Source organism: Octodon degus, unplaced genomic scaffold (genome assembly GCF_000260255.1).
Source record: "Octodon degus isolate 3935 unplaced genomic scaffold, OctDeg1.0 scaffold00119, whole genome shotgun sequence".
Taxonomy (NCBI): domain Eukaryota; kingdom Metazoa; phylum Chordata; class Mammalia; order Rodentia; family Octodontidae; genus Octodon; species Octodon degus.
The window spans coordinates 2980134-2992851 of record NW_004524695.1 but is presented as its reverse complement, the minus strand read 5'-3'; the positions used below and the strand labels follow the sequence as shown (position 1 = coordinate 2992851).

At 42.7% G+C, this 12718-nt stretch overlaps 1 protein-coding gene across 3 annotated transcripts in view; it reads left to right on the top strand.

The window, feature by feature from the left end:
• Positions 1-2232: 2232 nt before the first annotated feature.
• Mrs2 (MRS2, magnesium transporter) overlaps positions 2233-12718 on the top strand; it is a 17742-nt gene continuing 7256 nt past the window's right edge. For all 3 annotated transcript variants that reach the window (XM_023699977.1, XM_004640146.3, XM_023699978.1), the window contains exons 1-5: positions 2233-2534; positions 4723-4796; positions 6960-6996; positions 8237-8349; positions 10486-10659. In XM_023699977.1, coding sequence (XP_023555745.1) covers positions 2345-2534; positions 4723-4796; positions 6960-6996; positions 8237-8349; positions 10486-10659 — 588 coding nt within the window. In that variant the 5' untranslated portion in view covers positions 2233-2344. The remainder of the gene's footprint in view (positions 2535-4722; positions 4797-6959; positions 6997-8236; positions 8350-10485; positions 10660-12718) is intronic.

The following is a 12718-nucleotide window of genomic DNA, read 5'->3' as shown; positions in this document are numbered from 1 at the left end:
CCCCACATTTAAGAGATCTCTGCTAATTGACCTACAAAAAGTTCTGACAAGTCTTTATAAAATTACAAACTTAAAAAAAGGTCACTACAATCCAGATCCTTCTGCTAATGTCTCAATAGTTGTTCAAAATATCAAATCAATGGTATGTGAGATGCTGAGATCCCCTGGACCCTATCTTTGTCGTCTTTATGGGAAGTCATTACTGCCTCCTTGGTGAAAAACTACATTCACAATTGTCCTATTGATGTTATTATTTGGCCCATGCATGTTTAATTGTTTCTTTGGCTTTGTCTCCTCCAGATTCAAAGCTATTCACCTTCCCAAGATATTGCCTGCTGTCTACTGAGGGCCTTTAGATAGAACCTCTGGAGAGTGTCCCTGACTGCCAGTCAACAACTATGATGACCCAATTCAACCTGAAGAAGCCAAAGTGGTCATTGCCCATGATCCCCTCATGGCAGGTTGGGTTACTTCTTCAGAGAGGGGAATGTTGTAGGCAGTTAAATTAGATAGACATATTATAGGCAGTCAGACAGGGCCAGGCCCTCAAGGAAACCAGATGGAAGACAAGGTGACTTTGCAACTTTGGAAGAGACAAACACTCCCTTTGGGCCACTCCTCAAGACAAAAAAAGTAAACAAATGCAACCACATAATTCCCTAAGGATGGGCATCAAGGATTAATATTCTAAATAGGTATCAATCACTCTGAAAGAGCCTGAAATAGTCACTAACTCAGCCCCCACCAGGAAGAGACCATGTTCAAATTCATGCCCTCTTGCTACATGACTCACTTCCCCATTTGATTCAGTTTGATCAATTTTACCTGAGTAATGGTGCTTGTAATCTCATTGGTTGACCATAGTTTTGTGCCACCTAAGCAAGTTCCCATGTTCTCCTCCTTAGACTCACCTCCCCACATGGTTTTGTACTATAAAATCCCTGGAAAATGGAGCTTCTCAGGCAACCCACTCAGGTCCCCCTTCTGTTCCTCTCTCAGAAGCTTTCTTCCCCCCCCCCAATAAATATTCTGCTCTTAACCTCCGTTTGTCCTTAAAATTCATTCTTCAGTTTTAGAGAACATGAACTCAACCAGGTACCTTTCAGGTTGGGCGTTTCATTTCCCCTGCATCAGTGCGAAGGGATGTGCAGGAACTGCACAGCATCTCCACCTGCACCTCTCTACTGTTTCACCCACTATGTGTTGTTTTAGTATAACAGCCCTAGCAAACCAATATACCTTCTCTACTTCATTCTTCATCAAGTCCTACCCACTCTACTTTATATATATATATAGGACTCACTCATCCCTGCCCCAGCCAAACCTGCTACAGATGCTGCTGCAGCCTTCCAGTGGTCTGCTTCTACTCTTGCCTCTCTACAGTTCAGTCTCCACAGACAGGTGGAGAGTAGCACTGTGTACTAAACTAGATAGAAATATATAGGTAGTCAGACAGGTAGACTCACACCTGAGTCTCTAGAACAGGAGGGAAGAATCCTTTCCTTTGAAGATAAAGTACTAATATATTGGGTTAAAACTGCAAATTGGTGAATTGACAATAGAACATAGACTGCACATCTTATGCTAAGATGAGAGAAAAATGAAAACAGAACTAGAGGAACAGAAAAGTCCTGCAATCTGCCTGGCTTTGCAGTAGGACCATCTAGGCAGGATTAAAAGGAATACAAAGGAAAAAATAAAATGCTTCCTGTGAGTACGCTCCAATAATGAGTCCTGTGTGTTCTAAGTTCTAGTGATAGTGATTCAGGTGAGCAGCTATATGATCTTTATTAGGTAGAGAAGGAGGAGCAGCTAGGAGGGCCCTGGTGGGAGAACATAGCTATGCGGGTATACAGCCTCAAGGAGGCCGCGGTCAGAAAGTGAAACACTGGGACAACATTCCCACGTGTAGTTCCCAACATTTCTGAGTGGTAGCATAATGTAGAGGGTTAAATTTGGATTAATCAGTGAACCATGAAAGTCAAGAAGTAAGGAAACAGTGTTGACTGTTACGTAGGCACTTTGACTCTAAACTATCTGAAGAAAGGGTCTCAGTTGCCCCACCCAAAACCCAGGCTAGGACTGGGCACTTCACACGTGCAGAAGTAAAACAGAGGGTGAACTCCCAGAAGCCTCCGAGCGGCGCACAAGACACGCCCAGAAACACCTCCCAAGCTTGCGTGTGAGCAGCAGGGAGTTGCACGCAGGCGCACAGACCCGCGCATGCCCAGTACGCTCCGACCCAGCTGGGGCACAGCGCTCGGTCGCGCGGCTCGGGCGGGAAGGCCACCCTGCGGCATGAGGGGCTGTAGCCTGGCAGCTCCCTCGTCCTCCCTCCGGCGCCATGGAATGCCTGCGGAGCCTGACTGGGATCCTGCCCCGCTCGGCGGGGCTGCCCCGGAGGACCCTGTGCGCCCTGGCCTTGGGCCTCTGCCCCGTGGCTCGCCCCGTGACCTCCTGCGGCCGCGCGAGCCGCTCGCTGGGCAGAAGCCGGGCTGCTGCGCTCTGCGGGCCCAGCCGGACCCGCGTGGCAGGTACGCTCCGCCTCGGTCGCCGCCGCGACCCGCCCGTCCTTGGCGCCCAGCCCCGGCGTCCTGACCGCGCGCGCCGCCCAGCCGACCTTGCGCTGCGCCCTGCTGTGCGCCCGGCGGCGCGGGTTGCTCCTCCGGTGCGCTGCGGGTCCCGAGATGCGTGGGACCGCTTACGGCGCGTGGCTGTCCCCCAGCTGCCGCGTGGGAGGTTTTTAAAATCAGAGCTTTCGTCCTTAGTCATAACAGTTGTGCGGTAAAGGTTGTAATGTTGTTATTGTTTATAAATTATTCTCTTCCCTGTATTGTTTCTCCTATGAGCACGTTCGTGCAGTTGTACAGTGGCGCGGGTACAGAGTGGAGACGCGCCTACAACTAAAGCTGAAAAGTTTGGGGCCACGTGGTGAAAGCTGCCCATAGAAAGGATTTGACTTTGTTTTCAGCTAATGTTTGCGCAGACAGCGGAAGGCTTGGACAGAGAAAAAAGGGAAACTTTTAAGTTGCTGATTTACAAAGGGGTTAAAGCAACATAATAAAGATTTTCACTGATGCAAGTGTAAATATTGTTGAGAGATGTTATACATATATATATATATATATATATATATTAATGTATTTAGTACAGGGTCTCACTATACAGATCGGACTCGTAGTGAGCCTTCTGTTTTCAGCTTCCTAAGCGCCGGGATTACAGACACCCTGACCCCACCGCCCCTCTCACCACCAAGCTCAGTCTCATTCGCCATCTCAGCACATCCAGGGTTCATGGCATACCGGGGATCAAACCCCTGGCCCCTGCGCCTGCCTAAGCAGGGTTTTTAGTGCACTGAGCTCTCTGGTGGGCCTGAGAGACAATCTCCAGACATGTATAGTCGTGCATCTCAAAAATACAGCAATGTCTTAAATGTTTTTTCACAGTTGTACTTACCTACTCCAGAGTAACTTACATCAGTCAACCCCTCCCTCCCCAAGCCCTTTCAGAAGTGAGTTCATTTGGTAATACTTGGGAGTGCAGTTGTAGGAACGAGCAAGGGGAACTTTGAGGATAAGCATTGAAATTCACAATAGTAATTCTGGTGACACCTCATCTGATTTGTAACTAGTTAGAAAATCTCAGTGTATATCTCTGCTTTTAATTTTCTTCAACTAACCTTTACAACATAGCAGTATGTAAAAGGAGAAAAGGAACCTCATCAGTTACCATAGTCGTGGTGGGCGTAGTGGTTGACCCATGTAATCCCAGCACTCCGAAAGCTGAGCCAGACAGTCGCCTTGAGTTTGAGGCCAGCCTGAATGGTACCTAGCCATACAATAGCCCCCCCAAAACCAAATTACCAGAATTATTATATAGAAATAGTGGGAAGGAATAAGGAAAAAACGATCCTGAGTCAGACCAACAAGAGCTAGGGTGATTACATTGGTAACAAAATAATTTATGATAATTGTTATATTTTTCCATTACTCTGTTGAGTAGTTTGAAGTGACCTTCGTTAGCCATTATACTTTACAGCAAACTTCACCTCAGTCCAATCATGTGTTTTTGATGAGTTTTGATTAAAGACTGGTATTTATTCTGGTTGAATAGAGAGTGTCAGAAATACTGTATGTAGAAAATAAAATATGCAGGGTTTGAGGTGACGAGATAGCTGAGCAGTATAAAGCACCTGCTTAGCCTACCCTCATGGCAGGCTGAACCGGCAAATAAATAAACAAATAAAATGTACACAGTGCATAATGTGTAACTCAATAGGTAATCCTGATATTGGAATGCTGAAAACTCAGGTGGATATCAGTTTTCATGAAGCCTTTTTAAATTTTGCAAAAAATTTAAATTATGCAAAAACTCACTTTTTGTTTAAATCTCAAGAGACTGCTTTACATTTGTTCATTCAATTCTGGAGTATTAAACTAAAATTAGAAAGGGATTGGAATAGGCTTCTAGGGGCCGGGGAGATGGCTCAGTAGAATAAGCGCTTCCCTGGAGTAGACTTCTAATGCCTTATCTTAAGTAATAATGTCTTATTGCTTTAAAAAATCAGTCCCTATCAAACCTAACATAATTAGCTGCAAATATTTAAATTATGAAATAAGAATGCTTCTTTTTCCTATAGGAAAGAAGTTCAGAAAATAATAAAGTGCACCGTGTGAAAACCGATTGTGTGATCACACGGAATTGTCTCATCTTTTTCTTCAGGTGAAGTGCACCGGTTTAGAACTTTCGACGTTTCTCAAGCCACTCTAGCCAGCGTAGCCCCCGTGTTCACTGTGGTGAGTGTGTGGCACGTCTGATAACTTACCAGAAGCACTTCCCGTACTTACTAACAGCTGGAATGTTGGCCAAGCTACTAATGGCTTTTGCTTCATAGTTAATTATTTTGTCATGCTGCCTGTGGGTTGTACCTAGCCAGTGACTTGTGACTTACAGTGGTCTTGAGACCGTGGAGCTCTTTAAATACTAGAATAGCTTGTGTGTGTTACTGTTCACAGCTTCCTGTGCTTTCCCATTTAGAGGCCCTTAGACCGTTAGCCGTAGCAGGACTTGCACCTGCGCGCTACAGAATTCTCTAGAGGAGCATCTTGAAGCAGCACAAAGCGCTTGATCTGAGCCAGACTTTCTAAGCTCTAATCTCAGCTCTGCCTCTTCTTATTAACTAGGTAGATTTGAGCAACTTACTGTAACATCTTTGTACCTTAATTTTCTCATCTGTAAGCTGCTTTATAAAAATTTTGCAAGGATTAAGTCTAGTTTATAGAACTGTTGTAAGGATTAAATATACCTTACAGAATTGTTGTGAGGATTAATGATACGGAAAGCCCTTAAAACAGCGTGGCATACAGTACAGACCCAGTATATGTAGACTCCAAAGATATTTAGGCTTATTAAAATGAGTTTTCTTTCTAAGCTATATACAACAAGATAACTCCTAAAATTACATCTAGAGGTTATTATGTTCATTGTTAAACCAGCATATAAAATCTTATGTTAAATATTGAAAAAATTCTTTGTAGGTAAAATAATTGTCTACCAAGAACATAAGAAATCAACTGATGCTATTTGAAATAGCGAGTTTAGGAAATAAGCTGGTGACAAAGCAAACATTTTTGAAATCATATTTGTATGATTTTTAAGAAAATAAAAGCTCCATTGAATAAAAAGAATATAATTGAGATGCAGAAATATTTATTATGTGTGAAGTGAAGGTGTGAAAATGTATGTGTAACATGAATACATTTTATGGTAAAAGACTGCAGTAACGCTCAGTAAACTATTAGCGTGGCTCTACGTAGAATTTGTCATGCCCTGACTTAGTTTTATTTGACATACGTCGCTTCTCATTTTCTGCAGTGAATATATGTGTTCATTAAATAAATTTAAAGTGGAAAGCTTGTCTGTTTTACACAAATATAGAGCTTCTTTATATAAATTTTCCTTTAACATTAATATTTTATGCTATTTACATATTGCTAAAGATCTTTGCTCACAAGCAGGAAGCTAATGTATGTACTGTGGAGTGTGTTGTAACACAGCATGCGTGTGCCCAAAGTCATAGCCTAAGACCTATGTGGCACCCACAACCTTATCTTACAGTGTGTTTCTGAAAATGAATTTCATAGTAAATGAGACAGCCAGTGCACAAAGTTGTTAAGCATTGTTTGCTAATTTTAGACTTGACAGTGGATAAGTATACAGAAAAATATTTCTCTACTTTAAGGAAATAAGTGCACTTTGTGGAAAATGGCTTCTCTCAAGCTGTCAGAAGAGGACTCCTCTGTAAAGCTTTATTAATTCTGCAATGCTGAAGAGAGACTTCTTAGCCCCAAGCAGATGTTTAGATTTACCAGACAAGCCACACACGTCCAGTCTGCTGATGGGGACAGGAGACAGTGCACTCTGCCAGTCAGTGTCTCTTCTTCATAGCGAGTCCTTGCAGCCACCTGGGGCTTCTCTGGCCTGCTCGGTGATAACTCAAGTGCAAGGAGATGCAGGAATCTGAGAAGAGTGAGGTCCCCCCAGCTCAGTAGCCTGCTGCCCCTCTGTGCTAGCATGTCTTGTCACCAGCTCTGTTCCCAGGCCCCAAGCAAACAGGCTAGGTGCCAGCTACCATGCTGAGCAGTGGCATCCCTTGTGGTACCTAATACTTCATAGTCTTCCCTGTCCAGTGCAGTCTGCCAGTCAGTGTCATTGTCACCATAAACAGTGTCACCAAATACCTGGCTGATGCTCTTTTGTCAGTTATCAAGGTGCCCAATAAGAAGTCAGGCCCAGGTCAGGCTTTTCTTAGCAAAGGAAAAGGTGACTTTTCCCTTAACCTTTACACCTACTTACCCTAGAATCAGTTTGTCTATAACTGCATTTCAGCATTTTGAAGATTGTATAGATACTTTAAATACTGTAATAGTTAGAGAGTAATGTTGTTTTTTGATCTACAGACAAAATTTGACCAAGAAGGAAATGTTACCTCTTTTGGTAAGTATCTTTATTTCATTCTAAATCATGAGAAGGGGGGGGAAAAAAAAAACTCAGTGAATGAGTAAACTTGGTGACGTGTAGGACAGTTGCCGTGTTCAGTGTTTTGATGGCAAGGCCGTCACCCGCGTGTGGGAGGAGTCTCCTCTGCCATATGGGAGGCCGTCGCCCGCGTGTGGGAGGAGTCTCCTCTGCCATTTCTGCACTGGCCCTATTTGGAGCTGGCAGTGCGTGGGCTGTGCATGATCTCCCAGCCTTTTCTCCTGGGAGGAGTCTTGCCAGGGAGAGTCAAGGAATATTTTTGGAGAATGGGGCAGGAGATAGAGGTGCCTTTTCACTCTTGTTTCTCTTCTGTCGGTCTCTTTTAAACTGCCCTCCTCCTCACCTTTGTTCTGAAGTGCGTTATGGTAAAATCGCACAATACCACGGGTGGTACAGTGGGTGATGAAAAGCAGGGTGGGACAGGGCATGAGGTGGCAGTTGTGTGAAGCTGCTGCTGATTGCTGTCTGTGGACAGCTCCTTTTAGAGGTGAAACCAGGTGTTGCTTTACTGTGCAGCTTGAGACCCCGGTCTCAGATCCTCCTGTGTTTCCAGCCATGTGGTCCTGTTGCTGCCATTCCTGGGAGCTGAGTGTTTCTCTCAGTGTCTCCTTCAGAAGATTGTGCCACTTGTACCTCTGCCACAGGTGTGATTGGGCACCATAGAAACAGATACTGCCGTAGGCGGTATAATGTCTTGAGTTTCTGTCATCTGTGTGCTCTTAGATAATAAATTTAGTTTTCAGATAGGAGAATCTGGGATGAGAACTGACCTAATTTTGTCATTCTGATTTCTCTAAGAACACAAAAAATTGAACTTATCTGTTCACACATTTAGAATACTGAAGATGATGTAGTGAAAAAAACAGAAAGAAAATGCCATTGTGTAAAATTTATGTTGAAGAAAGATGCCCTGTCCCTAAAGCAAGAAATTGCTTCTGGGCGTTCCTCTCTGATGCATGGTTGTGGATTGTTCTTTATTGGTTCCAAGGCCAGAGAAGTTTCACCAAGTGTAGAAAAGAGAAAGAAGTCATTAGCGTTACTGCCTGTGTCTCTGGGTTGATGATGGTATGAAAGCACCCACTTTAGCTTTTGTGTCTATCATAGCAGGAAATCGTCCTGGTGGTGCTGGGAAGGGTGCTCTGACAGAACATCTAAACTCTTGCTCTTTTAGTTTAGCTCATTCTTTCTTCTTTTCTAGAAAGGAAGAAAACTGAATTATACCAGGAATTGGGTCTCCAGGCCAGAGACTTGAGGTTTCAGCATGTGATGAGCATCACGACCAGGAGCAACAGGATTATCATGAGGATGGAGGTGAGGGGTGGCCTTGCTGTCCACAGCTCCACTGCAGTGCATCACAGGTGCCTGCAGAGTCCTTGGTCAATATGTGGCTTAAAAGTGGTTTTAGTAGGAAAATACCTCTATGGAGCACGTAATGCGTTTTAGGTAGAACTCATTTTACATGGATTATATGCATGTGCTCAGCAGATGTAACGCTATCTTGTGTTGGAAGAGTTACATTCTCATTGTTTAAGTTTAGTCACTAGTTTCTAAAATTATAAAATTTTTGTAATATATTTTTACTCCTATCATTCTGTATAATCTTACTTACCAATAACATATTCTGAGGGCCAGCCAAATAGCTCAGTGGATTAAAGTGCCTGCAAGCAGGCACAGGGGCGGAGGGTTCTATCCCCAGGTCTGCCATGCTGGCCCCGCCCCTGGGGTGCACTGAGGCAGCAGTTGACACTGGGCATGGTGGTGCGTGCCTGTAATCCCAGCTCTTGGGAGGCTGTAAACAGGCAGATCACTAGGAGTCCAATCTAATAGTGAGACCCTGAACACCCTTTAGACCCTTCCCTAAAATACAAAAAAAAAAATTCTGGTTTCCTATATCTAGAATTAAATTTTGAGCCCTCAATTTAAATTTTTATTGACAGCTTTCTAAAATACATTGTATCTTTCTTTTGTACTCAGAACCCCACATACACTGGCTGTTCCTTAGTGACCCAGAGACATTGTTACTGTGGCAGGCAAAAGCATAGGGTCCTGCAGAGGATGAGGAGTCATGGGTTGGATGGTCTTGCCCAACAGTGACTTGCTTTCTTCACAATGGCTTTGATGCCAGCTTTGTATCCATTTATCTGGAATTGATGAAAATGAGCGTGTTGGAAGCCATCTTTAGCACTTCTTCTCCAGGAAACATTCTCCACTCTTGCTCTCAGTACCTTCAAACCAGAATCTCTTTCGTAAAGAGATAGGTGTGAGGTCAAGCAGATTTAGCAGTGTTAATGTTATAATCTAAATAACTGTACAGTGACTGTACGGTATCTACAGGGCAGTCTTAAACTTTTTTATGCGATACCAAGGATTGAACTCAGGACCTTGCCCTTGTCACAGAAGCGCTTACTCTACTGAGCTATCTCCCCAGCCCTTAAATATTTTTATATAAATTTTTTGTGATTAACATGTAAAATAGAAAATATGTGTGATGTCTGTGTCACTGATAGGAGGATGGTCACAGGCAGGCTCCCTCTGCTCTAACATAAAAAGTTGCCGGTCTCCAGAAAAATTTCTAACTTCATGCTATTTTATATTAGCACATGAAGCTGTGTTTTATCTTTAGAATGTCAGATTAACTTAATGCGTTTTTGTGGGTTCTATTTTTAATCATTGATCTATTTAAAAATTTCTTTATTCATTCATTTGGTACAGGGTCTCGCTACCAGCTCAGACTCGTAGTGATTCTCCTGTCTCAGCCTCTCCCATGCTGGGATTAGAGGTATGCGCCACCACACCCATTTTTGGTGGCCGCCTCAGAACAGGGCCATACAGGCATGCTGGGGATCAAACCCAGGTTCTTGGACTTGCCAAGCATGTGCTTAGACCGCTGAGCTATCTCCCCAGCCCCATGTTTTAATGTTTTTAAAAGGAAGTTTTTCTATTTTAACCAAACTACTTATGACTAAAGTAAATGTTTTCTAGGCGTCTACCTAATAGCTGACTTTTAATAACTCTCTTTCCCTTTATTGCCTATTTTGCAAGATTACCTTGGAAGTCTTTTTTTTTTGTACCAGTACTCAGGACTTTGTGCTTTCCAGGCAGGTTCTTATGCAACTGAGCTATGTCCCCAGCCCCTCCCTTGAAAGTGTTAAATATAGAATTTGCATAATTTGACATTATATTGAGAGTAAGTTAGAGTTATCAAGGTTTACTTATGTTTTTAGGTTTTCTTCTTTTAAAAATATGTCTTTGTTGTGTGCTTGAAAACCAAATGAATATTGACTGGCTTTATCTTAATTCAAAATTAGTAAAATGTTAAGTCAACATCACAGATGTTATTTTTTTTTAGTAGCTCTGTAATTTGTACAGATATACATGTGTTTACATAAGTGTGTGTATGTATGTATGTCCTTTTTTTATTTTATTTTATTTTATTTTTTTTTACAGTATTTGAAAGCTGTGATAACTCCAGAGTGTCTTTTGATATTAGATTATCGTAATTTAAATTTAGAGCAATGGCTGTTCCGGGAACTTCCATCACAACTGGCTGGAGGTGGTCAGCTTGTTACATACCCTTTACCTTTTGAGTTCAGAGCTATAGAAGCACTCCTACAGTACTGGGTAAGCTTTTTTTTATACAGTTTTTTAAGTTTGTTTGGGTTTCAAATGCTATGAGTGGGAAGACAAGTTGGAAGTGGTACTTCTTCAAAGGCATCCTCCTAGGCAGAATCAAGAGTCATTTCTACATGTCCTAAATGAAGAACGTGTCTTAATTCCTAAACTGTGCTGCTCAACATAGAACTAAAGACTCTAGTTTAGGGGCCGGGGAGATGGCTCAGTAGAATAAGTGCTTCTCTGGTGAGCACAAGGGCCTGAGTTCAATCCCCGCTTCCGCCAAAAAAAAGAAAAACAAGACTCTAGTTTAAGATACACATCGTACTTTAAATGCATTCCATTTTATTCTCTAAACTGTCCATTTTGAAAGTGCTTGCTTTACAGCTATTATTCATCAAACCATTCTTTGACTTAACAGTCTTTTGAAGCACCTAAGTGCTGGCTCTGTTTGAGCCCTGAACTGATGTAGGGATTACATCCTTCTAAGCACTCATTAGTAAATTAATAGTCACTGGATGTGTGGGGTCGAGTGGTTTGCTTTGCCTGTCACATCTGCCCCTCATCATCAGTAAGGATGGTGGTGGTGCAAGAGCTGGTGCAGAAAGCATTACCCAGAGTGGGAGGGAGAGAGGAGGGCAGAGAGGGTCTAAGTTGATTGGGATTGCATGAGTTTTGTTTTGTTTGTTTTGGTGACAGAGTCTCACTATGTAGTTCAGGTTGGGCTTGAACTCAGATCATAACCCAGACTTGCCTCGAATTTGCAGTGATCCTCCTGCCTCAGCCTCCCAGTACTGGGATCGCAGGCATGTGCCACCACACCCAGCAGTAGGATAAACTTGATGTCCTTCTTTTGCCTGCTTTGCTTAACTGAAAGAAGAGATGGCTACACTCCCTTTTAGGGTTAATACATTCCTGCTGGCTTGAGCCACTTGGGTACAAATTAATCTTAATTTTTTTTTTAGTCCTTTTACTAATAAAATTAATGAAAAGCTACCTGATGAAAAGTCATGCCTGTAGTACTGGTGGTTCAAGCTGCCCAGCAATAAGACAGACAAATTACAGCTGTCATGAACATGGTAAAGAGCTAACAATAGGTGAAAACAGTGGTCTGTGACAGACTACCCAAGGAAGGTGGCTCTCAGGACAAAGCAAGGCATCCCATCCTTCAAGAACAGGCAGGGGGAGAATTAATGGGGAGGGAGCCCAGGTTGTCTACTGGATACACATTCTTCTTGCCATTTAGTGAGGTCCCGGAAGACTTTCTTCAAAAACAACACTACACAATAAACAAGGTCAGCCATCCCCTCAAGGAGCACTGAGAGCTACCAGGAGCAGGGTGTGTCTTACAGACACCTGCACCCCAGTTCACCCCCACTGCCTGAGTCCAGCCTTGCTGGCAGAGGATATAATGTGTCTTCTGGATACTAAAACATTAGGTCTGCCTCGCTTTCTCCACCCTCCATCCCACCCAGGCTCTAAACCTAGAAGTACATCAATGTGGAAATAAACGAAGTATCTACAGTCCAGTTCCCAAATTAGAAAGTCTTAGCTTCAGCTGTAATCCTGCTTCTGAGATAAACAGTCTGCGCGACAGTGCATACAGTGGTACTTAAGTCCACGGACTTGATTCTTTCCGCAGTTCTGGTCACAAGTTAGTTGGAAAGAACCAAATCAGCTTCTGTGGTTGGGTTCAGTCTTGACCTGATTGGGAAATTTGATTCTGTTCTCTAGTTAGGTTTGGAAACAGAATCATAATTGAGTTTATTAAACAAGGTACCATTTTACAACTAATTTTACTGCTGAATTCAGTAGTATGACTATTTACCAGGTGGTTTAGAAATAATTCAATCTTTTAATTATTATAGCTCTATCAAGTGCCAAAAAGTATACTTTTGTCTTTAGACTGACTTTCTTGGGGGATTTTTAGCCCAAATTAATTTTGTTTTTTCAAAAAGTATTTTCAGTAGGATTTTTGAGCTGTATTTTGTTTACAAAGTACATGTAAACCGATATAAAATTTGTTTTAATTGTTGAAGGAATATTGATTTATCTTAAAAAATTGGCC